The 24,162-nt window shown below is 40.2% G+C and overlaps 2 protein-coding genes across 6 annotated transcripts in view; one reads left to right on the top strand and one right to left on the bottom strand.

Moving 5' to 3' along the window:
* Positions 1-24,162, top strand: part of Hps3 (HPS3 biogenesis of lysosomal organelles complex 2 subunit 1) — a 42,701-nt gene that overhangs the window by 13,183 nt on the left and 5,356 nt on the right. For 2 of the 5 annotated variants that reach the window (XM_021637858.2, XM_060378127.1), the window contains 11 exons: positions 2,552-2,630; positions 5,215-5,369; positions 6,212-6,320; positions 9,226-9,407; positions 10,855-11,035; positions 12,335-12,568; positions 14,214-14,399; positions 14,727-14,915; positions 16,219-16,326; positions 22,064-22,270; positions 22,847-22,937. In XM_021637858.2, the coding sequence (XP_021493533.1) occupies positions 2,552-2,630; positions 5,215-5,369; positions 6,212-6,320; positions 9,226-9,407; positions 10,855-11,035; positions 12,335-12,568; positions 14,214-14,399; positions 14,727-14,915; positions 16,219-16,326; positions 22,064-22,270; positions 22,847-22,937 (1,721 nt within the window). Of the gene's footprint in view, positions 1-2,551; positions 2,631-5,214; positions 5,370-6,211; positions 6,321-9,225; positions 9,408-10,854; positions 11,036-12,334; positions 12,569-14,213; positions 14,400-14,726; positions 14,916-16,218; positions 16,327-22,063; positions 22,271-22,842; positions 22,938-24,162 lie in introns of all 5 variants that reach the window. The other 3 variants (XR_002476437.2, XR_002476438.2, XM_021637860.2) reach the window with 3 other exon arrangements.
* Cp (ceruloplasmin) overlaps positions 16,321-24,162 on the bottom strand; it is a 59,328-nt gene continuing 51,486 nt past the window's right edge. The window contains exons 19-20 of the mRNA XM_060378126.1: positions 19,860-19,964; positions 16,321-16,595 (exon numbers count right to left, since the gene is read on the bottom strand). Coding sequence (XP_060234109.1) covers positions 19,873-19,964 — 92 coding nt within the window. The 3' untranslated portion in view covers positions 16,321-16,595; positions 19,860-19,872. The remainder of the gene's footprint in view (positions 16,596-19,859; positions 19,965-24,162) is intronic.

Here is a 24,162-nt window from a genome sequence, read left to right as displayed (position 1 = left end):
GCCAGATACACATTTAAAAAAACACAAATACCAGCAGATTTGGGGAAGTGCGTTAAGATTTCATGATGTACAAAGTGTCCTGGGAAGAGGAAAATTACTTCTAGCCAGGTCATGTGGGAATAGTTCAGATAGGTCAGTGAAGTCTGAAGCTAGGCCTAGAAGATAGAATTTTGATGGATGGAAAGAAAAGAGGCATTATTGGTAGAGGAAATTTGATAAAGGCTGTAATCTAGGTTTTCAGAAATATCCAATAGTTAGTTGCATAGAACTGTGATTGTTTTGTTTTAATTTGGTGGTTGTAACAGAATTTTTAGTGGGTGCTAAGAGTGTATTTTAAGCAGCACAGAGACTACTTTAAGATTCTGGTATCCCCTTTTTCCCGGCTTCTCCCTTCTCCGACTGTGTTTTAGTATAAGAAAAATGCTAACAGTGGGAGTGTGTCAGAACACAGTCCAAGAATGGAGCTGTCTGAAGAGAATTCTGGGTGCTTATGAGAAAACTCTGAGAACACAAGATAAGTCTTATGACTTAGTTTCTTCTAAACATAGGTTTGCTCTTGGTCTGTGCTCTCATGCCCTCCTCTGGTGTAGTAAGTAGGGGTGGGTTACTTCAGATTACCCAGTATCTTGCTATTATTATTTAAAATGTTTACAGCCTGAACTAATAGGACACTTGCTTAACTTTCAGAATACAGATTGTCTGATGCTCTAAATAAAATTGGTTATTGCATGAGACTTTAGGCTCCATTCTGTCAGGTCCTCGAGGGCAATGACAGGACTGTTTCCTGATAGCTTATCTTCCCACTCTTTAAATTGTGTGTAGTGATAGTCTTTAAATATGAGGAAGCTAAAAATAAACACGTGATGAGACTTATGCTAGAGCGCTAGCGGCAGGTTTTGAAAGTCAAGCTGAGGAAGAACTTTTCTTTTTCTTCTGGAACACTGATAGCAGCCATGATGGAGCGTGAGTTCATCATCTATAAAAGGCTGTGGGAGTGGTTCATGAAAGGGTATTAAGGGACTATATAGGCAAGTGGGAAGGAGAGAAAAAAGGATGGCTAGGAACACTTTCATCAGAGCTTTTTGGTATCTGAGAGGATAACTGAGAAAGGGAGGAAAAAAACACTGAGGTTTTGAGCCTAATTTTATTGGTATGTTTGTTGTTTGTTAGCATAGGGTTTGCTATGTAGTCCTGATTGGCTTGGTACCTGGGTAGCCCAGGCTGACTCTAAAGTTATAACAGTCTTCCTGCCTCTGGCTTCTGAATGCTGGAATTACCAGTTTGTGCCACTGTGCCTGGCTTAAGTCTGATTTTATGAAATAATGCTAGCTAGTATAATGTGGGGCACAAGAGCAATCTGGTTTAGACCCTTGAGTTTGAAGTGATTATAGACTATCAAGAGAGCATGTTAAGTGAGACTGTAGGTCAGAATAGAGAAGAAAGCTCAGGTATTTGAAAGCAAAAGGTGATTCACAAAGTTGTCAAGAAAAGTCACTGGAGACCTCAACTCTAATGAAGATTATATTTAAAAAGCAAAAAAAAAAAAAAAAAAAGAAAGACAAAGTTGTTTTTGTTTTTTTTTTTTAATTTTGAGTGTTTTGCTTGCATGTATGTGCAACATCTGAATGAATGAACATGGCCATGGCAACTGCCTAAAGAGTGTGTCAGATGGAACTGAGATTATGGATGGTTGTGAGCCACTGGGTGGGTGCTGGGAACCAAACTCAGGTCCTCTAGAAGAGTAGCAACTGTTTTTAACCACTAAGCCATCTTTCCAGTCCCAAGAAAAAGCTCTTTAAGAATATATTGTCTCTTAGAAACTAAGGACGTGAAGAGAGAAGGGAGGAATAGAAATACCCATTTTCGTCCCCACGTGCAAAAAGACTTCATTTTTTTTCACCTGATTACATACATGGATAGTACAGTGAGAAATTAGTGAGTGTTCCTACTAAATGTGTACCCTGTGTTACTTCTCATGTCATCACTGTGACAAAATGCCCAACAGAAATACCTTGAAGAGGAAGGATTGATTAGGCTCATGGTTTTAGAGATGTCAGTGAATGCTGGTGAGGAATGTGCAGCAGAGAAGAAGCTTGTGTATCAAAGCTGATAGGAATCAGAAAAAGAACGGCCGGTACTCAGCTGCCTTTCTCACTTTTCCCTTTATTTTCTCTGGGCCCCCATCCCAGAGGATGGACAGTGATGCTCTGAAGTTTCAAAAGACTTGGGTGATCCCCAGTGTTCTCTATCTCATGGTTGTGGTTAAGATGTGAAGTCCCAGGTGTTCCTTCTCTCTGCCATCATGAACTCCAGTCCTCTGCAACCATAAGCCAAATTAAACCCATGTATCTCTTTATTTATTTATTTGTTTGTTTGTTTGTTTATTCTTCAAGGCAGAGTCTCTCTGCATAGCATTGCTGTCCTGGAACTCGCTCTATAGACCAGGCTGCCCAAAATTTATAGAAATCTGCCTGCCTCTGCCTCCCAAGAGCTGGGATTAAAGGTGCGGTCCCACTTAGCAATGCTTACTGACCGATCTCTTCTTCCTTAGCCAAAGCCTGCAGTGCTTCACGGTGCGATGCAGTGCAGCGGTGGCTCGGGAGGACCTCTTCACGGACACTACACTGAAGGTTAGAGCTGGCTTCTAACAGTAAAACCGGGAGCCCAAGGGAGCACACGAATACTTGTACACTTGTTCTTAGCCCTAAGCCTGGCAAAGACTACAAGGCCAAAAAGGTCATGTTCATTGTGCTTGCTAATTTTATGTCAACTTGACACAGGCTAGAGTCCTCTGAGAGGAGGGAGCACCGATTGAAAAACTGCCTTCATAAGGTCAGGCAAACAGAAGAGCATCATCTTAATCATTGATTGATGGGGGAGGGTCCAGCCCACTGTGGGTGGTGCCATCCCTGGGCTGGTGGTTCTGGGTTCTGTAAGAAAGCAGGCTGAGGGAACCATGAGGAGCAAGCCAGTAAGCAGCATGCCCCCGTGCCCTTCATCAGCTCCTGCCTCCAGGCTCCACCCTGTTAGACTTCCTGTCCTGACTTCCTTCCTTGCTGGACTCTGATTTAGAAGTGTAAGCCAAATAAACCCTTTCCTCCCCATCTTGCTGTTGGTCTTGTTTCATCATAGCAATAGTAATGCTAATTAATACATTCACTAAATTAGAAGTTCTGGGGTAGAAACTATAAGCGTTTCTGATGTGTGGTTTGGCAAATTTTAAGATCGTTTCAAAGTGTTTTAAAGTGTTTTGAGTAATAGATATAGTGTACCTTTAGGGCAGCATTTGTCAGTTTCTCAACCTCTGGGTCTCAACCACTTTGGCCAATTTCTGTCTCCAAAACATGTACATTATGATTTATAACAGTAGCAACATGACAGTTGTGAAGTAGCAAGGAAAATGATTTTATGGTTTGGGGACAACACAACACGAGGAACTGAAGGTTAAGTACCACTCTCTAGAGGGAAGTTCATAACTGTGATGTTTTGTTTTATTTTTAATTTTTTTTTTTTCATACAGCAGCCCAGGCTGACCTAGAATTTGCTGTATAGCCCTGGCTGGCCTCCAGCTTGGTTCAGTCATCCTTTGTCAGTCTTCACAGGTTTTATTGTCTTGCTTTTAAAAGGACATACTGCTAGCAAATTGAACAGAACTATTAAAACAGTATAGTCAGAATCGTGCAATTGAATGTGATGCATGGAAATGCTTTTTGGTTTTTTTGTTGTGTTTTGTCTTTTTACTATCATCAGAATACAATTCTTTATTTTCCAAGCCTTTGACAATTCTCTATGCTTCAAAGTCGCTGGATATACTAGATTAATAATATCATTTTGTTTTGAGAATACCCTTAATATCAGAAGAACTTTGATTACAAGTAAAAGCAAAGATTGGCGAGTTTCTCTAACCTTGGACTTCTTTTCTCAGAAATGTAGTCATGATTTGTAACTTGTAACGTTGTCTTGGCTGTTTCACTTTTAAGGTCTAAGTTAATTGAAAGAATATTGGTAACAAGTGTGGGTGTTGCAAGCAGTCTCCAGATTATACTCTCCTGTTTTTTACAGTTTATGTCTACCGTCAACCTTTACTGCCCTTTTTGGGGTGGGTAGGTGGGGTGCTGTCTGTTAATAATCATTGTTATATAATCACTGTTAATAATGATTATTAACAGATAGGGTTAGTTCATAAAGAGCCGTTTTGTCCTGCCTAGTGAGCCTGAGATACTGTTTCATTGTTTGTTTGGGTTTTTTTGTTTTTGTTTTTTGAGACAGGGTGCCTCTGTGTAGCCCTGGCTATCCTGGAACTGCTGTTTAGACCAGGCTGGCCTTGAACTCAGAGATCTGCCTGCCTCTACCTCCCAGTGAGTGCTGGGATTAAAGGCATGCACCACCGCTACCCTGCCGGGGTACTCTTACCACAGTACTCTTACCAGGTATCTGGAGAGTGGTAGTGCCCTATAGAGACACATGCCCTCGGCTGCTGGATATCCCAGGCTTTGTTAGAACAAACGGGTTAACACTTAGGGACAGCCAAACATACTTGCATTTCTTTCACACGCTCATATGCAAAGAAAGCTCTACATGCTACAGTGTGGCCTTTTGTAGCATCCAGGGCTTCTTTTCCAGCAAGGTCTTCAGGGTCTATGTATTTATAGTCAGCAGTACAGAAAAGGTCTATAAAGTAGATGGTTACCGACATGCATGTGTTAATATTCTGAAAAACAGGAACTGGGTAGAGGGCTTTTATCAAATGAACATACTGGGTTTGGGTTTGTTTTGTTTTTTGTTTTGTTTTTGTTTTCTTTTCTCTTTGAGATAGAGTTTATGTATGTAGCCTTGGCTGTCCTGGAACTCACTCTATAGAACAGGCTAGCCTTGAACTCACAGAGATCTGCCTGTCTCTGCCTCCCAAATGCTGGAATTAAAGACCTGTGCCACCACCGTCCAACCTTGTTGGTTCTTTTTTAAAGACAGGGTCTCATGTATCTCAGGTTGGCCTCTAACTCACGTTGTACCTGGCTCCGACCTTGGACTTCTGGTCATCCTGTCTCCACCTCTTGAATGTGTGATGTACAGATGTGAGCCAGTATCCCTGGTATGCTGTGCTGGGAATTGAACTCAAGGCTTCAACTAAACTCCATCCCCAGCCCTGGCTTTTGACGATGAGGTTCACATACCTTTATTCCTTGGTTAAATTTGTAATATATCCTTTATTAGGCTTGCCCACCTGTCAGTATGGATGTGTGTGCTCTAAGGATACAGCTTTTCATAGGCTTGAAAGCCATCTGCCATTTTAAAAACCACATCATACTTCTGACCAAGGCAGACCCTGAGGCCATTCCAGAGAGAAGAGAGTCACCCAAGAGGCTTCTGTAAGCATTTTTCTAGCTGTACACATTTCTTGTAGTTTTTGGGATGAAGTGGAACTGTTATATTTTATGTGTGTCTTTAGATTTATTTTTTTAAATTGAATCGCAGACTTATCAGATAGATGGCTTTTCCAGAGAAAATAAAGAAGGTGTAAAGATTGCTATAATATTGTTTATAATATATCACGGAACTTTCAGTAGTTTCAGTAGCTATCACCTGTACTATGGATAAGAATCTAAAAGAGATGCTTTCCCTATGGAATGATGGCGAAAGATAGAACCTGTAATGTTAATCCTGACCACAAAGCTTTTTATTGCTTTTCTTCTTTGGTCTTTAAAGCACTTACACTTTTTATCCAATGGTCATTTTTATACTGTGAAAGAGTTTATTAATATATTTGTTAGATTATAGAATAATCCATTTTATACTAAAGAAAATAACATCACAGTAAAGGATAAAATAATGCTTTAAGCCAACTCACAGGCTTATGTGTCTTCAACATTTTTAAGTGATGTGAATGTTGTTTCTGTTAGGATTTTGTGGCTCATGACAAGCTGGGCTCATGAAAGCCTGAACATAAGGATTTTCAAAAGTGATAGGTCTGCATGCCTATTTGGGGAGCTTAATATTAGAGAACTGTAGGCAAATTGGCTTATCAGTTTATGACAGAATACTAAATGCCATACATCTGTGAAGTTCTGTGAACTATGGAAATACACACTAATTACCAAGGGAATATTAAGTGGGAGTGATGTCAGATTTGTATTATTTTATAGTATCCAATATTTACAGGTGAAAACTGTAATTTATTAACCACATGTCTTATAATTCTGATCCTTTTCAGTTCTAGGAGAGGTGCCAGTGTTAGGAGCAGAGTCCCTCATGTAGCTGAAGCTGGATGGAATCTGTATATTGTGAATACCACCGCACCAGTTCAGCTATACAAAGAAATGGTACTTCTTCAGACATCTGATTCTTCTTCATGGAAATTTAGAGTGAAATTAAACACCAGAAGCTGGTTCTGGGCAGACATTGCTCTTGTTACTGCCTAACCTCTGCCCCTTGCATTTCACTAAGGAAACCTCAAACAAGGAAAACAATATGCGTTTAATTAATTATATACTTAGGACACTGCATCCAGACAGCTTTCAGACTACGTCGTGATAGTCACCTTGTTTTTACAGCTCTTCTGACATTTGAAAGCAAGTAGTAATTCCTGAGGGGAAGGCCCCTTACTCATACCCACCCTCCTGAGAGGACTGCTGAACTAATTTGAGCACAAGTAGCCACTGACTTGAATCCTAGTGTGCTGGTCGCTTTCTGTCAACATGCCGTAAACCTGAAATAATCTGAGAAGAGGAAACCTTAATTGACTCCTCCTTCAGATTCCCCTGCAGGCAGGTCTGTGCATTATCGTTTTAATTAATCATTGAGGTAAGAGAGCCTAGCCCACTGTTAATACCACCTTCTTCTCAGGTGGTCCTAGATGATATAAGAAAGCAAATTGAAGGCTGGAGAGATGGCTCAGAGGTTAAGGGCACTGGCTGCTCTTCCAAAGTCCTGAGTTCAGTTCCCTCACAACCATCTAGAGTGAGATCTGGGTGCCCTCTTCCGGCATGTAGGCATACATGTAGGCAGAACATTGTGTGTGTGTATATATATATATAAAGAAAATAGATGGAGCAAGCCGTAGGAGCAAGCCCAGAAGTAGTGTTCCTCTGTGGCTTCTGCTCTAGTTCCTGTTTGCACACATTGCTTTCCTCGGTGGGCACTCTAAGTCAAATAAACCCTTTCCTCCTCCAAGTTGTTTTTGGTCAGTGTTTTATCATTGAAACAGAAGCTAAACTAAAGCACCTAGCAAAGAGAACCAGAAAATGGAGTTGGAAAAAAAAAAATCTCAGATCATTTATTTCTATCTTACTCTTCTTTTGGAGTGTAACAAGTTGTCCCCAGATACAATAGCTACTGCAGCAGCAGCCTGCTGAGGGGCCTAGAGTGGGCACTCCTGTCCTGTTCTAAGACTCACAGCTCCCTACTCATCTTTAGCAATTAAAGTACTTTTCCTTTAAATACTGCCAGGCTTAGAGAAGTGTAAGAATGAGAAAAACGCAAAGAAAACCTCATGGCTGTACTCCTCCCAATTTGCCCTCCCATACCTGCTCAGCACCCTGATTTTCCTTGGTCCACTGAGAAGCGAATGCACACATCACAGCTTTTGACTGTAAACAGTCAAGTACTGCCCTATCTAACCACGGCCATATGCTGCATTAGATTTAATTGACCCACTATCTCGCACACAGCTTATATCCCACCCTGCTTCGTCAGTTGGTTCGGTCATGGCTGAATGGCTTTCCTGCCAGTCTGGGGTCAGGTAATATGCTTGGTTATGTGGCCTGAGCTTAGCTTCCTTTGATCCAGATATTCCTATCGCCTTTTCAGGTAGGGTTTCTCGGCGTAGCCTTGCATGTCCTGGACTCCCTTTGTAGACCAGGCTGGCCTCAAACTCACAGAGATCCTGCCTCTGCCTCCCAGAGCGTTGGGATGACAGGCGTGCGCCACCGTGTCTGGCTTGTGAATGTTCATAATTTTCTTACTTTTTTTCCATGATAAGATTCTGGTTATACATTCTTAGCCAGAAAACCGCATAGACGATGTATTTTTCTAGTGTGTCACATCTTGGAAGCAGATCATGACCATTGCCACCTCACTAGTGGTGTCAGTTTTGGTAGTATGGTTAAGTATTGATTGACTTGTCTCTGATATTTTTACACTTAGTAATTATATCAACTTTGTCCTGGAAAGTCCTAGATCTTATCTAAATGTGACTCCTGAGGTCTCATGATTCTGATTAATGAGGTTATTAGCTAGTGATGGTTTTTGTAGGCCCACTGTAAGCTGTGGGAATAGATATAGTTAAACCAGGTGAAGCTAAGCAGGGGAGACTTCGTAGTTTGCAAAAGCTGTCACAGGCCTTTAAAGAAGAACTTGATTATTTCAAGTATGTTCGAAAGCCTTATCGAATTGGGAGTAAATTATTGGTAACTATATTATTTGGAATTTCTTAGTGCTTTAAGCTCCTAACAAAGTAACGTTTGTAATCATATGTGTATTAAACTGGCCCATAGATTGTGGAGAAACAAAATTCCCTGCTAAGGCCCTACTAAATGACCAGGTTAGATTTTTTTTTTTTCCAACTTGACAAAAACTAGAGTTATCTGGGGAAAGAAACCTTATTGAAGAAAATGCCTCCATCAGGTTGGCCTACAGGCAAATCTGTAGGCTATTTTCTGGAGTCATGATTGATGTGGGAGGGCCCAGCTTACTGGGGCAGTACCAACCCTGGGGATGGTGGTTCAGGATGGTATCAGAAAGCAAACTGAGGGCTGGAGAAATGGATCGGTGGTTAAGAGGACTTGCTGCCCTTGTAGGTTTAATTCTCAGCACCTGCACTGTGGCTTTTAACTGTCCATAACTCCAGTCCCAGGGGATCTGATGCCCTCTTCTGACCTCCCAACCTTCACGGAGTACACAGACATACATGCGCACAAAACATTCAAGCTTTCATGCATATAAAATTTATTATGTAAATCTAAAAAAAGAGGAGGAGCAAGTGTAAGCAGTGGTCCTTTCTAGTCTTTGTTTCAGTTGCTACCTCCAGCCCGTTAGTGATGGACTGTGACCTGAAAGCCAAATAAACCGTTACTCCACAGGGCAACCACTTACATATTTACTTTTAGTGTGTAACATACCATATATTAATTTTAATAACAAAATCTAGCGAAGTTCTTAAGAGTGGAGATGGGGTGGGAAATTGGCCGTCTTCTTTGGAGACACGAGCTGTTTGTCTTCTTGTTTCAGGTAGACTATAGTAACAGCTATAAGACTGTGAAAACCCAGAGCTGCATCCACTTGCTCAGCGAGGCTCACCTGTTGGTGAGAGCAGCCCTGATGGACGGCAGTCAGCTGGAGCCTGCAGAGAAAGCAGAGCTCTTAGAAGCTTTTAAGGAAAGCTGTGGGCACCTTGGAGACTGCTACAGCAGGTGAGTGAGGTCTCTTAAGCTTTGTTACAGAATTTTCCATGTGCTTACCAGGCTTTTTTGTTTTGTTTTTGTTTTTCTTGGTCTCTGGGAGTTGGTTCACTTTTCTCATATATTTCACAGGCAGTTGTTGAATGCATGCTATGTACCAGGTACTGCGGTAGGCTTAGAGATAGAAAAGGACTATGACCTATCCAGTGTCTTGAAAGTGTCATAGTTTGTTACAGGAATAATAAACACACTACCTAACTTTTCAATTTGGAGGTGCTTTTTTTTAATTTGTTTATTTTGCTCTATTTTATTTTTGTTTTAATGACTTGAGGGCACATGACGAGGGGTAAAGAACTGAGGATATATTTGGTACTTGTTTGTTATCTGTTAGCTTGAGGGAGGGTTGTAACTGAAGCAGTCTGAGATCTTAATATTAGTAGTCAGTGTTTTCATGATGCCATAAAGGTATACCAAAGTCAGTAGAGGTTTTTATTTCTGATAACCATGTTGTTTTTAATTCTTACTGATTCTTTGTGAATTTTACATCATGCACTCCAATCCCACTCACCTCCCTGTCTCTTTGCATCTGCCTTGTGCCCTTGCAACCTTCCCCACAAAAGAACACAAAACAACAAACAAAACAAACAAAAAAAAAAACCATCTCGTTGTAGAAACTGGTGTGTTAAAAGTGTACTTTTGTCTGCACATCTTCACTTGCAATGAGTCATTGGTCTGCTCAGAGGCCATCTTGAACATCTGCTACACTATCAGTACTGGATCCACCCTGGGACTTCTCTGAGATATCCTGTTGTTGCCCTGCGTTAGAAGATACTGCAGCTTTAGATCAGCCCCTTCACGAACTACAGTAGTTCATAGATGGAGCAGATGTTGGTGTGCCAACTAAAAGCCCTGTATCTGGATCTGGGTGGTAGCTGCCTACCAAAGTTCTGTACCCTCACCACCAGGGCAAGCTCTCCATCATTGCCCTGCCTAGCTCATCCAGTGCTGCAGCCAGCAAAGGCCAGGGCCAGCTGTCCTGTGTCCCTGGCACCAGGGCCAGCTCCACTGTGCTGCCCAGGTGAGGTGCAGGACCTGCTCTCCCAAGTGCTTCATCCAGTGAGGGGCAGGACCAGCTCTCCAGCTCTGAGAACTGTGTTTATGAAAATGTTTGGTAGGCAGTGTTTCACAGGCTTACTTCACCCGTGTAAGTGATTGTAAGTGACTGAAAGAGACTGTGCTGAACCATAAACACCATTATTTTAGAGGCTTACTAAATATTAAAATTCACTCAACGAATGACTGCTTTTTTACCTTGATGATGCTCAAGAAAAAAATGCTAATTGGAATGACCTTATAAAACCAAACTGTAAGGCTTATGTCTTTGGAAACCATTATCTTTTGTTAAGTAGGTGATGTAGAAATGCACATTTGAAGCCCCTTAAAATTTCTCTCTCTTTAGGCTTGACACTGAGCAATCCCACCTCGCCTTGCCATATTATAAGATGTCTGGTTTGTCTCTGGCTGAAGTTTTGGCCCGTGTGGACTGGACAAGAGAGAATGACTCACAGAAATATGAGAGAGGATTAATATTTTATATTAATCACTCACTTTATGAAAACCTGGATGAAGAATTAAGTGAAGTGAATATATTTCCTATAAAATTGCAGCTTCTCTTTTTAACTTTTCACTTTAATAAGTTTTTTAGTTAATAATATTTAGAATTCAAGTTCTAAGTATTTTCTTTTTTTTTTTCCTGAAAATTAGCATGTTGTTTACTTTTTGTTTGTTTGTATTTCTTTTGTTTTTCTCAAGACAGGGTTTCTCCGTGTACCCTTGGTTGTCCTGGACTTGCTCAGAGATCCACCTGCCTCTGCTTTTCTGAGTGCTGGGATTAAAGATATGTGCTGCCATGCCCGGCTGCCCCTTACTTTTTTAATGATTTTAGAATTATAACTTGGAAAATAATTTAGGGGTCACCTTCTCATATTTCCTCAGTATTCAGCATGGGAGTGTTGAGGGACCTGCCCGGTGACAGTGACATCTCTTCTGAAGTGAAGGACATAATCTGATCCCTGCCTTCCTGTGCAGGATGTTTTTTTTTTTTTCTTCAATTCCATTTGCCCTATTTTGTAAGCATCCAAACTTCATTTAAGGGCCAGTAACCTTTTAAAATATTATTAAAAATTATTTTTAGTCCCTTTTGTATTTTAAACACAGTTGGAAGTTGAAAGACCATATGCTTGGAGATTCTGAGGGAAGTAAATTTTCTCCTGAATTATATTGTTGAGTATATTTTGAACTAAGTTATAGTTTAAATTGTAGGATTCTTTTTTAAAGATTTATTTTTTTATTTGAGTGCTCTAGCTGCATGTACACCTCCATGCCAGAAGAGGGCACCAGATCCCAGTATAGATGGTTGTGAGCCACCATGTGGTTGCTGGGAATTGAACTTAGGACCTCTGGAAGAGCAGACCATTCTCTTAACCACTGATCCATCTCTCCAGCCCTAAATTATAGACTTTTAAGTACAATATTTTCTCCTATGTGATTGAAATTAGAAATGTTGGTCACAAATTGGTATATATTTTTTATTACTTTTCTTCCCCTCCCTCCCGGAGGGGTTTCTCTGCGTAACCTTGGTTGTCCTGGACTCACTTTATAGACAAGGCTGGCCTTGAACTCACAGAAATCCACCTGCCTCTGCCTTCCTGAGTGCTGAGATCACATGTGTGCACCACACATCTGGCTACTTTTATTTTTTTTATTGTCTGCAGACAGATCATGTCAGATCATTTCTGGTCTTCCAAATATTTTCATGATAACTGTGTTTCTCAGTAATAACATTATTTGCTGCCTTTGTATACATATATCCTTTTTTTTTTCTGATTGTATTGCTTCCTACTGACTAACCTTTTGTTCTCTGTTCATACTCATCAAAGGAATTAGCAGCAAGAGTGGCTCAGATATTTCATGTGGCCGAGCCGAAGCAATTGCCTCATGTTCTCACAAGCCCTTCTATGAAGAATATTGATCCTTCAACTGCCTTGCGTTATTTAAGGAAGCTGGATACTTGTGGATTTTCCCCTGTTTTAGTGGCGTTGACTAAGGCAGCAGTGGCCTTGAAAATGGGAGATCTTGACATGTACAGAAATGAAATGGAAAGCCATTCAGAGGTAGAGTACCATGCTAACTGCAGTTAAAGGAGGACAGGAGGAGGTCCTGTGGCGTGACTCTCTCCTGGCTTCTTTGCAGCTCATGGTTTCTTAGTAATAGACAACAGACAGTATTAGATGGGACTTTAGAGCTGGCAAATGAAAAAAAAATAAGGTTGCTAAATATCAGCAGTGGATATTGAAAGATCTTTTCTCATTGAAGTACCACATATATTCAGAATATTATATTTTGTTGTCTTTTTTATCTGCTTATTTTGGGTTTATTTTATTTTGGTTCTTACTGCATTTTCCTCCCTTTTCCACTCCAATCCTTTCCAACACTAGGTAGGAGAGAAAGAAGTTTGGTGGGGAGAGGGAGCATAGTTCTCTTTGCCTATTTCCTGCTGGTTAGGGTTGTCGGGTTCCTTGGGGCAAGTCCAATATTCATAGTCAGGATATCTCCAACTTCTCGCCAAACTGCAACAGCAGCAACCAGGAACAGCAGGGGGAGCGGCAGAAGCCATCTTCGATGAAGGCCCCCTTTCCTGTCTGGGCTCTGGCATTTATTCCCACTCAGAGTCCCCAGAATTAAACTGTCTACAGCTGGCAAAGATCACACCCCTCCCAGCACCTGCACGAGGCAAATATTCTGCTGCTGCTGTGGATAGTCTGAAGCAGCCCCGTATCCCACACCTGGGATCGAAAGAAAAACATGTTTACATAACAAGACACCAAAACTTCCACCACAGTGTTTTATACAGAAGACTATAAAGACTAAGCCCATAGCCAAAAACTAGAGTAGGTGTTCACTAATAGCACAACAAAGCGATGATTTCTCTTAAGTATAGAAAAAGGATATTAACTGTAAGCCACAGGAGTCCAGTGGGTACAAAAGTACTCTCTGCTCAGGAAAATCACAAGTGATACCATGGAATAGAAGATACTTAAATGCTACTCCAAAGGATGAACGGTCATTTCCTTTGGAGAGGGGCTCATTTGCGGACAGAGGCCAAAGATGATAATTATTTAAGGTGGAGGCAAGGGGATCATTTGTGTACTTACGTCCCAGGCTTACCCTAAGTTGCTTGCATGTATTATTTCATTTAATTCTTGTTTAGTACTGAGGTCAGTTTTATAACTGTTACACGCATGTGACATGGAGCTAAAAGGATTTGTGATTATATAGTTGCAGTTGAGCAACAGAGTGACCTTAGAGCCTGGGCTCTGTTATTGTTGCCTGGTTGGTCAAATGCTCACAATGTAACCATGCTTTCTAAAACAGGAAAATCATCATTGTATCAGAACATGGGTTGCCAGGAGAACAAGTTAGCACCAGAGCTTCTGCTTTGAAGAGTCAAACTCTGAAAATCAGAATTTTTCTCTCCACAATTTTGAAAAGACTTAGAATATAAACACACACATATTCCTAATTCAGAACTCTTTATAAAAATGGAACATCTGTAAGTTTAGTTATATATTAATAATTTATACTATACAGCTAATAATATCCTTTTGGGGAATAAGAGCTAGTTTTTGTGGATAAAAACCGGAAATACAGTGTTAATAACTTGTCCCCTAAATCATGAAGGCACTAGGATATATGTATGAGATGAGTAATATTGGTGCAATGTACATTTTACTGAAACATTTCTTTCTTAATCTGAAGATGAAGCTGGTGAGTGGCTTCATTCTGGAACCTCGGCTGCTAATTCAACAGTGGAAGGGACAGATTGTTCCTACTGAATTTGCAAGTCACTTGAAGGAAACTCAGCCTGGATTGCTTGTGGCTTCAGTCTTGGGCTTACAGCAGAATAGTAAAATTGGAATTGAAGAAGCAGATTCTTTCTTTAAGGTTTGTCCAGCTTAAAATACAATTTTTCCGAATGATCTGATAGAAACCAAAGGAGAGTAGGGAACCGAAGTGAATTTTCACTCATCATTGAGAAGACAGACTTCTGTCTAGTCAATTTATAATGTAAACATACAGATTAAAAGAATGTTTCTTGAGAAATTCCATGCATGCAACCGAGAATCTGTTTCTTATTTTAAAAAAATGTGTAACTTTGCTCTTGTCACGGCAGTCAAGACAAAATCATCAGTTGCATGACCACATAGTGGAGCGATGGCTCTGTTGTCGCGTCACTGGCCCTGCACTTACGTGGGCTGCCCTGTTTTCAAGGTGCTGTGTGGGAAGGAAGAAGACACAATTCCTCAGCTTTTGGTAGACTTCTGGGAAGCTCAGCTCGTAGCTTGTGTCTCAAACATGGTATTTCAGGAACTCCTCTTCAAGCTCACAGCCCAGTATATCTGGAGGTTATCTAAGAAGCAGTGTCCTGACACCATTCCATTGAGATCGGCAGAGGACTTGGTAAGATGATGAAACTACCTTAAATGCATACACCGTGTGCTGCATTAATCTGTTCCTAATTTTGTTTTATTTGTAAGACACAGAGAGAGAGAGAAAGAGAGAGAGCTGCACAGTGCACAAATGCAAACCCTCTCTGTAGCTTCTACAGGTCGCTCTCAGGTTCATTCTCAGGAATACTGTCCATTTCTTTTGCGACAGTCTCTTGTTGGCATGAGGGATACTACGTAGGCTATACTAGCTGGCCAGAGAGCCCTAGGAGTCCTCCCTTCTGCCTCCTCAGCACTGAGATTACAAACTTGTACCATCACACCCAACATTTTTCCAGGTTCTGGGAATCAAACTCAGGTCATCATTCTTGTGAGTTAAACTCATTACCTACTGAGGTTATCTTCCTAGCCCCTGCCTTATTTTTAATGCTTACAACGGGCCTATCACTGGAGTTACCCACATCTTACATATTTTTCTCACTCTAAGGAATAACAGCTAGGGCTGCTGAGATTGCTTATCAGGTAAGGCCTTGCTACCAAGTCTGGGACCTAAGTTTTATCCCTGGGACTCACAGTAGGAGGCAAGAATTGACTCCTGAATGTTGTTTTTGATCTGTACATGTGCACACACAAATCTACAGACACAAGTAAATGAATAAATATTTAAAGACTACCGCCTAGAAGCCAGGTGTTGTGGCAAATGCCTTTAATCCTATCACTGGGGAGGCAGAAGCAGGCGGGTCTCCGATTGTTCCAGGCCAGTCAGGGCTACACATGGGACCCTGTGTGTCTCAGATTCCACCCCCTGAAAGTAAAGAATACTCTCCCACTCCTTTGTTACCGCCTAGCACTGTCACAGCACATGGGGGGCTTTCTGCATAACACTTCGACTCAGCACTGTGGGATTATGTAAGAGATTCCGCTGAGGAATTTCAGAAGGCCTGAGGCCAGGAACTACTGCACTGGGCTTCCGTTTCCTGTTGGGGCGCACTCCAGCTTCGGGTTTATTGTAGGCAACTGTCGCAGTTCTTGAAACCATCCTGCTCTTAAGATCGGTGCTGTTCATTTTTCCTAGAAGGCACTCTGTAGAATATTTGTAAATGTCAAAATATTAGGAAATATTTCTTGTAGATTATTTGCTGTAGAAGCAATGAGACTGCAACTTTTTTCTGGGGAAAACATTCTTCAAAGCTTTCTTTTCCTAGGAAAGTATGTAAGTAAGTCTGAAATGTGGCAGAGGATTAATGAATGGATGAAGAAATTGTTTGTTTTACCATTGTCTATTTGGCTTGTGATGAATTTCTGTCATGTTTCAGATAAATGCCTGCAGTCATTATGGCTTAATCTATCCATGGGTACATGTCTTAATAACGTCTGATTCCTTAGCTGATAACAATTACACAGAAGACCTTTTAAAATTACAGGTAAATAAAAACGTCTCTTTTACTTTTAAAATATTCAATACATTACAATATAGTATACAGTTTAATATGGTGTGAATCACATCTCCTGTTAATTTAGAAAATAGCATTTTGGGTACAAAAATCTATAAGTGATCACATTCAGGAGCGTTGGAATCCTGGCTTCTGCCCAGAACTGCTGATGGGTGAAACATTTGAGCTGTAAGGCTGGTCTCATGGCAGGTAAATGAGCTGCGTAACTGTCTTCGTTTTCAGGATGTACTTGAAAACATCTGTGGGGAAAAAGTATACAAATATATAGGGATCTTTTTGTAAGCATGAGCTTTGTTTGATGTGGCTTAACACAATTTAGACTTCCTACCCATCTCTTCTTAGCCCAGAAGAGAATTTTTCAAAGGAATTGTGGGACACAAATATGGTATAGGAATTCTGACTGTAACTGTTGTGCTTGTGACATGTAGGTCAGGCTGGGCTAAATGTGTTTACGTTTTAATATCGGTTGTTGGCCCAAGGACTGAATGTAATTTTTGCCTTTCTTTTGTTTTGTTAACTCACTCTAGCTGGCTACAAATAAGAAAAAAATCAGTATTTTCATACTAGCAATTCTGAGTTGAATGATAGATACTCTTGAAACATCCAGGAGCCTGGCCCCCTGTGCCTGCATTGTTCTAGAGGCCTGATTGACAGGCATTGATTCTCCTGTCTGAGCAGGGCACAGCCTGTCAGTCTGCACGGCTCTCATCTCCATAGCTTCCCACCCAGATGCTCAGGTCTCGAATTTGTTTTCCTTATACCCCACGGCTTTTATGCTATTTCATGTTGCTAGAGCCCTGAAAGCTTTTGAGTGTGCAACTCTGATTTAAACTTTGGGAATTGGTGTAAATGTGATAACTATCGATTAAAGAGACAGCTGTTGAGTTGTGATGGGCTGGGCAGGAAATCAGTAGGCTCGATTGTTCAGGGTCGGGCTCCAGACTGTGTGGCCTGTATTCTATTAAAATCACCAGAATTGGTCATGGTGATACATGCCTGTGATTCTAGCATGTGGGAGGTTGACACGAAAGGATCAGGAATTTATTAGTTAACCACAGTATATCACCAAAAAAGATTGTCTCTTATCTCTAGTATCTGTGTGACAGTGAAAGTCTTGAAGTGTTAGCTGCTTATTTGTTCATTTTATTGCTCCTGTCTGAAAATGAGCTGTAAATGTGGTAGATAGCATTGGGCATTGTCCTCCCAGAACACACAAACAGTGATGTATTAACATTGTCATTATAATGAGCTATGAAATGTTTACTGATAAAGCTTCAAAGCACATTTATAATCACAGTCAAAAGGTGTAACTCAGGGGCCTGGAGAGATGGCTCGGTGCTTAAGAGCACTGTCTGCTCTTCCAGAGGTCCTGAGTTCAATTCCCAGAAACCACATTGTGGCTCACAACCATCTATACTGGGATCTGATGCCCTCTTCTGGCATGCAGCTGTACATGCAGATAGAGCACTCTTACATTATATATATATATAAACTTATATTTATACAATATATTTATATATAATATACATATGTTTTATATATAATATACATATGTTATATATAAATATATTTATATGACATTATATTATATATATAATTCAGTGATCATTTAAAATCCATGTAAGGTAACAAAAGATGGATTTTTGTCACTTAATCCATTCAATTAAAATCATTTTTTTGGATTTGGAAGTTGAAGCCAATACTTAAAGTTAGTATTGAAAAGGGTTTGTTGATTGCTATAATTTTGTTGTGTGTGTGTTGTTTTTTTCTGTTTGTGTTCTTTGTTTCTTTGTTTTTTGTTTGTGTTCTCTGTTTCTGTTATGACGTTTTCATCTGTTTTCTTTATGTGGCATCTTTGATTTGCTTATCCTCTCTTCAGTATGAAGTATTGCTTCTAGTATTCTCTGTGGGGCTGGCTTAGTGGACACAAATTCATTTAACCTTTTCATATCATGAAGAGTTTTTCTTTCTTTAATTATGGCAGATAGTTTTGTTGGGTAAACTAGTCTGGGTTGTCATTTGTGGTCTTTTGGGTTACATTGCACCAGACTTGTCTGCTTTCAGTTTCCATCAGCAGCTGTTTTGACGTGTTTGCCTTTATATGTGAATTGTGCTTTTTCTCTTGCTGTTTTCAGTATCCTTGTTGTTCTTTATATTTAGTGTTTTAACTTAATATTCCATAGGGGATTTCTTTTCTTGTTCTGTTTGCTGTTCTTTGTGATTCTTGTATCTGTATAGATCTATCTTTCCTTAGTTGGGGAGTTTTCTATAATTATTTTGTAAATCTGTTCTATGCCATTGACATGGAAGTCTTCTTTCTCATCTATGCCTCTGCTTCTTAGTCTTTTCACAATGCCCTCAATTTCTGCATATTCCTTTTTCCATTTGTTTGTTTGTGCCTTTGTTTTTCTGGGAATTTTTGCTCTTAAAGATGGAAAATTCACTGACTAAACTTTTCTAAGTTCTTTTCTAGTTGTATCTTTTAAGATTATCCATAGATCAGTTAATCTCAGTCATTAAGAACAATAACCATCTGAGCTCTCAAAGCATTCCTTTGGCTCCTATTTAGAGGTGTTGGAGGTTTAAAATTACCTGAGAATGTTTCAAAACTGTGGCTTTCTTCCCAACCCGAGTGTTTTGGTATGTTTGTCTGTTTTCCTCAGTTACTATAGGGGCATATTTGCACAATCATTAGTATAAAATCTGTAAGTCCTTGGTAGGTTAGAGAGCAATTATTGATAGGTCAGAGGGAACAGCATGACTACTCTTTACTATATTTATCTTGCTCTTTTCCCAGATTGTCCTGCTTCCTACCCCTTCTCATGTCCTGTAAAAGTAGAGAAGCAGAGAAATCTGCTGAATCAGAGCTCAGCCAGAGGGATCTTGGTAGTAAAATGGAATACATAGTACATGTGTTAAGGGTAGAGAGAGTTGATTTTCAATACCGAAAAAAAATGAAGATGTCTAAGAAACCAACCTTAACAGCATTGTATGGTATTTGGGCTGTTTTTAGTCCAGTGATAGTTTTGCTGAGTATTTCTTTATTTGAGACAGTGTCTCATTCTGTAGCCAGGCTAACCTCGAATTCACTGTGTGACCCACACTGTTAGCAAACTCTGAGCTCCTCAAGATTTTATCTCTTAGTGCTGGGCTAAAAAGATGTGATGACATGCCTGGCTAAGTATTGTTTAGTGTTTCTTATTATACTGATTTTTAAAATATTTAGTAATGTAGCTAAAATGAAGTAAAACTTTACAAGTAATCCACGTTGTGCTGTTTTGACTAGTTTCATTTCAGCTGTGGTTGGGTACCCGTGGTTTTCCCTCTTCCTGCCATACCCACTATCCCATTTAATCTGGGGCCAGTAGAGTAGTAATCCCCGCCTCCTTCCTTGGTGGGAGACACCATGAGTTGGAGAGTCCCACTTATTTCCTCTTTGCTATCGTACTACGAGGAAATTATTCAGATAAATTATTTAGCTTAGGATAAGGAAATATACCAACCTTATTTTCCTGGCTACTCCTCGGTAGATACTTGGGATAACATAATCATGCTGATTAAGATTGTATGGAAGATGTTCCAGGTCATCCTGTAACTCTGAGACGATGCTGTAGCAGAAGATGTAGAAAAAGAAATTAAGCTATATCTCGTAATAGGAAAAGGGAAAATGGTCATTATTTTGGTGGTAGAATGAAAAATGCTATAGAATTTAAAAGTAAAAAAAAAAAAACTAGTAAAGTTGCTTAAAAGGAAAATACTAGTAAATTTATGAATATTGAAGTAATGCCAGTGCCTATCATTCAGTATTCAGCAGGTGCCGTTGACACAAATGACTAGGTCCTAAGCAACCACTTTAAAAGGAAATTGCTGTTATTTGGGGAACCAGTAAGATGCATGCCACAGTATGTTTGTAACTCAGAAGAAAACTTGGGGGACTCGCTTCCCTCTTCTCTCATCTGGGGCCCAGAGAATAAACTGAGGTCACCAGGCTTCGTTGCCATGTTTTCTTATCTACTGAGCTATCTCCTCACCACAGAATTGCTTTTAGAAAATACATTAAAGTTTTTTTGCGGTTATTGTTCTAGTGAGCGACTTAGGAGAGGGATGGATTTCTTTGGCTTCTGCTTCCTGATCACAGTCTATCATTTGGAGGAATCAAAGGAGGAGCTCAAGCAGAACCCTGAAGGCAGGACTGCCTGCTATTCCATGTAGCCTTACCTCCAATTACGGAGCTCACTCACAGCCCAGGAAGCACAGCAGAAACCATGCTGGATGCTGCTTTCTAGTTTTATCCTAGGCTCATGCTTAACTGGCTTTCTTTCTTTTTTCTTTTTCTTTTTCTTTTTTTTTAACTTTGTATTGATTCTTTGTAAAGTTCATATCATACAGTCCAATCCCACTCATCTTCCTGTTCCTTTGTATTCGCCCTCTGCCCTTGCAAACTGCCCCCCAAATAAATACACACACACACACATACACACACACACACACACACACACACAAATCAAACAGAAAGGGGGGGGAGCACCTCATCTGAGAAGCTGTAGTATACAGGGTGTCACTCTATATACCCTTTTGTGTACACATCTTAACTTGCAAATGTTCATTGCAGTGAGCCATTGGTCTGCTTGGAGGCCTCTGGCTTCTGCTACACCATCAATCCTGGATGGAACCTCACCAGGTCTCCTCTCGGACACCCTGTTGTTGCCCTGTGTCATGGAGATCCTGCAGCTTTGGATCTGATGGACCAAGTTCCACCAGTTCATTGATGAGGTGGATGCTGAGTGGGACAACTCAGAGCTGTATTTGGGCCTGGGCGGTAGCTGCATTGGGCGGCCAGCTTTCTAATACAGCCAAAGACAAATTGCTCAGGGAAGTTCTGCCACAGTGAACCAGGACCTTCCCCATCAATTACCAATCAAGATAGTACCTCATAGACATACCACAGACCAAACTAATAAAGGCAGTTAGCCTATTGAGACTCTTATGTGTTAAGGTGACAGTTAATGCTAATGAGGATAGCCTCTGTGTGTGTGTGTGTGTGTGTCTTTCTCTCTCTCTCCCTGATTGTTACTTAAATTTTGGAAAAGACAAGGAACTGTTAAAACAAACAGGACTTTGTTTTACCCCATCATGCACTGAGCTAGTCTCTGCTTCAAGTTGCAGTGTTCTTCCAGAGACCTTCCTATAAAGGTTTTATACACTGTGCCAATTTTACAACATTGGCCATACTTTGCATACAATTTTATCTTAAGTCATTCTTGCTCAGTATTGTTATTTGTCTCATTTTCTCCTTACCTGACCTTTGGAAGTATAATTTGGTTATTCTCTTGTGTTCCATGAAGTATGTGCTGTAGTTTTTTGATCTGGTTCCTCTTGTTGGACACCACCCGTCATCTTTCATTGTTATGAATACTTGTACCAAACATTATGGGGCAAAAATCTCTGACCACATGTTGGTAATATCCTTAGGTTCGAGTCCCAATTCAGATGATTGGTTTGTATTAAACAGATTTCTTTAAAGTAGAGCTGAATTTCAGAATATTTAGTGTTTCAGCCAAGTACTTCAGGGCCGTATTCATGTTCTCTAAAATTCCATTTGCTTTCCTTTTATTAGGCAGAGTGGGATCTTATTTTAAAAAATGCCGCATGTTGTGTTTTATTTGGGGATGTTTCATTCCATAACATTTCACTTTTTTGTTCGTAGTCTCTCATGTGTAGCCCTTCACTTGACATAGCTTCCATCATGCCACTTCTGGAGCCACTCTCAGAAGACACTGTCGCTGGCCTCAGTGTTCATGTTCTGTGTCGCACACGCTTGCAAGAGTATGAGGAGTGCATAGACACGTTGCTAGAGAGATGCCCAGAGGCAATCATTGCATATGCTAATCAGGAACTGAAAGACGACCACTGGGTATGCATTTCAGACTGTGTCCTGGTCAGGGGCGATAAGGTTTGGCAACTGGTTGGCTTACCTACAGAATGAGAACTGTTTAGTTAGTCTAGCTTTACGTGGCTGTGTGTCCAGAGAGCAGGCATGTTTAAGGTTAGACATTTTGAGTACTTTTAGGTGCCATTGAAAGGCATGGGGATGATATATATCATCTTTAAAGAGTTCTTGTTTTCAGATAAGATTGGTGATTGTTCGAAGATGTGGGAGACAATGTGAAAAATTCCTCTTCTGTATTTGGTCTTTGATTTAACAGTTAGAAGAGTTTTAGCTTTTTTTTTTTCTGCTTGCTTTTAGAAGGAGGACATATCCACATTTTTCCTTGAAAATAAATGTATACATGTGTACCTGAAGCTATAGGCCTGCCTTTTAGTTTCTTCAGAAGTCTAGCTACTGATAAAACCTTTGTTATGATAACAGTGATTCTTTAGCCAAAGGATATATTTTTTTTTCTATGTGCTCTCTCCTTCTCTTACTTTCATTTGAAATCTGAGGATAAGATTCACCAAACTAAAATGTATTCATTTTTCCCTAAGATAGATTCTGTGGTGGAAAAAACTGCTGCCTGAACTTTGTCAGAAAGTCAAGTGTGGTGGAGAGAAACACCAGCTTTACCTGTCACTGTTAAAAGGTAAAGCTCCCTTTTTTGGATGACTGAATTGTACATGCAATTTTAACTTGAACAAGTTCCCGCTTTCTCTAGGGTTGTTTGTTGCCTTTGTAATGCCAAGAGAAAGGGCAAAGGAGTCATCGGGGTGTTTTCAGCTTTCGTGTTGTCCCTTAGCATCTCTAGTCACAGAAGTTAATATTTCCAGACCATTACAGGATTATTCTAATAGAACCTCACAATTCCAATATTTAAAAAATATGGAAGTTTAAACCACCTTAGGTTTTTAATTTACTTCATGTGGGAAATTAAGATTAGTAAAATTAATTGTTAAGTATCAAAGATCAGTAAGTTCTTCAAGGATTTTTAACCCTGAACATGTGAATTACAGTTTTCTGTAGCCTTGTAATTATTTGGGTTTTTATAATTCCTTTGTCAATCTTGATGCATGTTTTTCTTTTTCTGTCCTATCATGTGTTAACTATTGGGGTTATGGAAAAGGGTAGGGTTGGTTGGGGGTCAGTTACTTGCTCTTACAGCTCTCCTCCATCTTCACATATCAGCAGTGTTATTATCTAATCAACAGAGTCTTCATCCTTCCTTTTCAAGAAACTTTTTAACTTATGTTTATTTATTACATGTACATATGTATGTGTGCGCATGCATGCATGCTGCAGTGTGTGTATTAGTTAGCGTTCTCTATAGGAACAGAAGTGATAGAATGAGTATCTATATCTTTATCTATCTATCTGTATATATGTATTTATAAAGGAAATTTCTTAGAATGGCTTACAGGCTGTGGTTCAGCTACTCCAACAATGTCAGTCTGCTAACAGAAAGCCCAGGAATCCAGTAGTTGTTGAGCCCAGGAGGCTGGATGTTTCACCTGGTCCTTAATAAACACCGGAATCCCACGTAGGTAGACTCTGATACCAGTGAGGGAGTGAATTCAGCAAGAGCCACGGCAAGCAGGCAAAGAGCAAAGGCTTGGGTCTTCCTCTTCCTTTCCATATTTAGGGTGAGCCTTCTGACCCCACGTGATCTGAATTTAAGATGAGCTTTCCTACCTCAAATGATCCAGTTAACTACAAATCCTTCACATTTTTGGCCATCTGCTTAAATTTTTAGTTAATTTGACAACCAAGAAAAGCCATCGTAGTGTGTATATGGAGATCAGAGAACAACTTTTGGGGACCAGCTTTCTCCTTTCATCACATGAATCCTAGGGATCAAACCTGGGTCTTTAGAC

Source organism: Meriones unguiculatus, chromosome 2 (assembly GCF_030254825.1).
Source record: "Meriones unguiculatus strain TT.TT164.6M chromosome 2, Bangor_MerUng_6.1, whole genome shotgun sequence".
Taxonomy (NCBI): domain Eukaryota; kingdom Metazoa; phylum Chordata; class Mammalia; order Rodentia; family Muridae; genus Meriones; species Meriones unguiculatus.
This window is presented reverse-complemented; position numbering and strand designations above follow the sequence as displayed.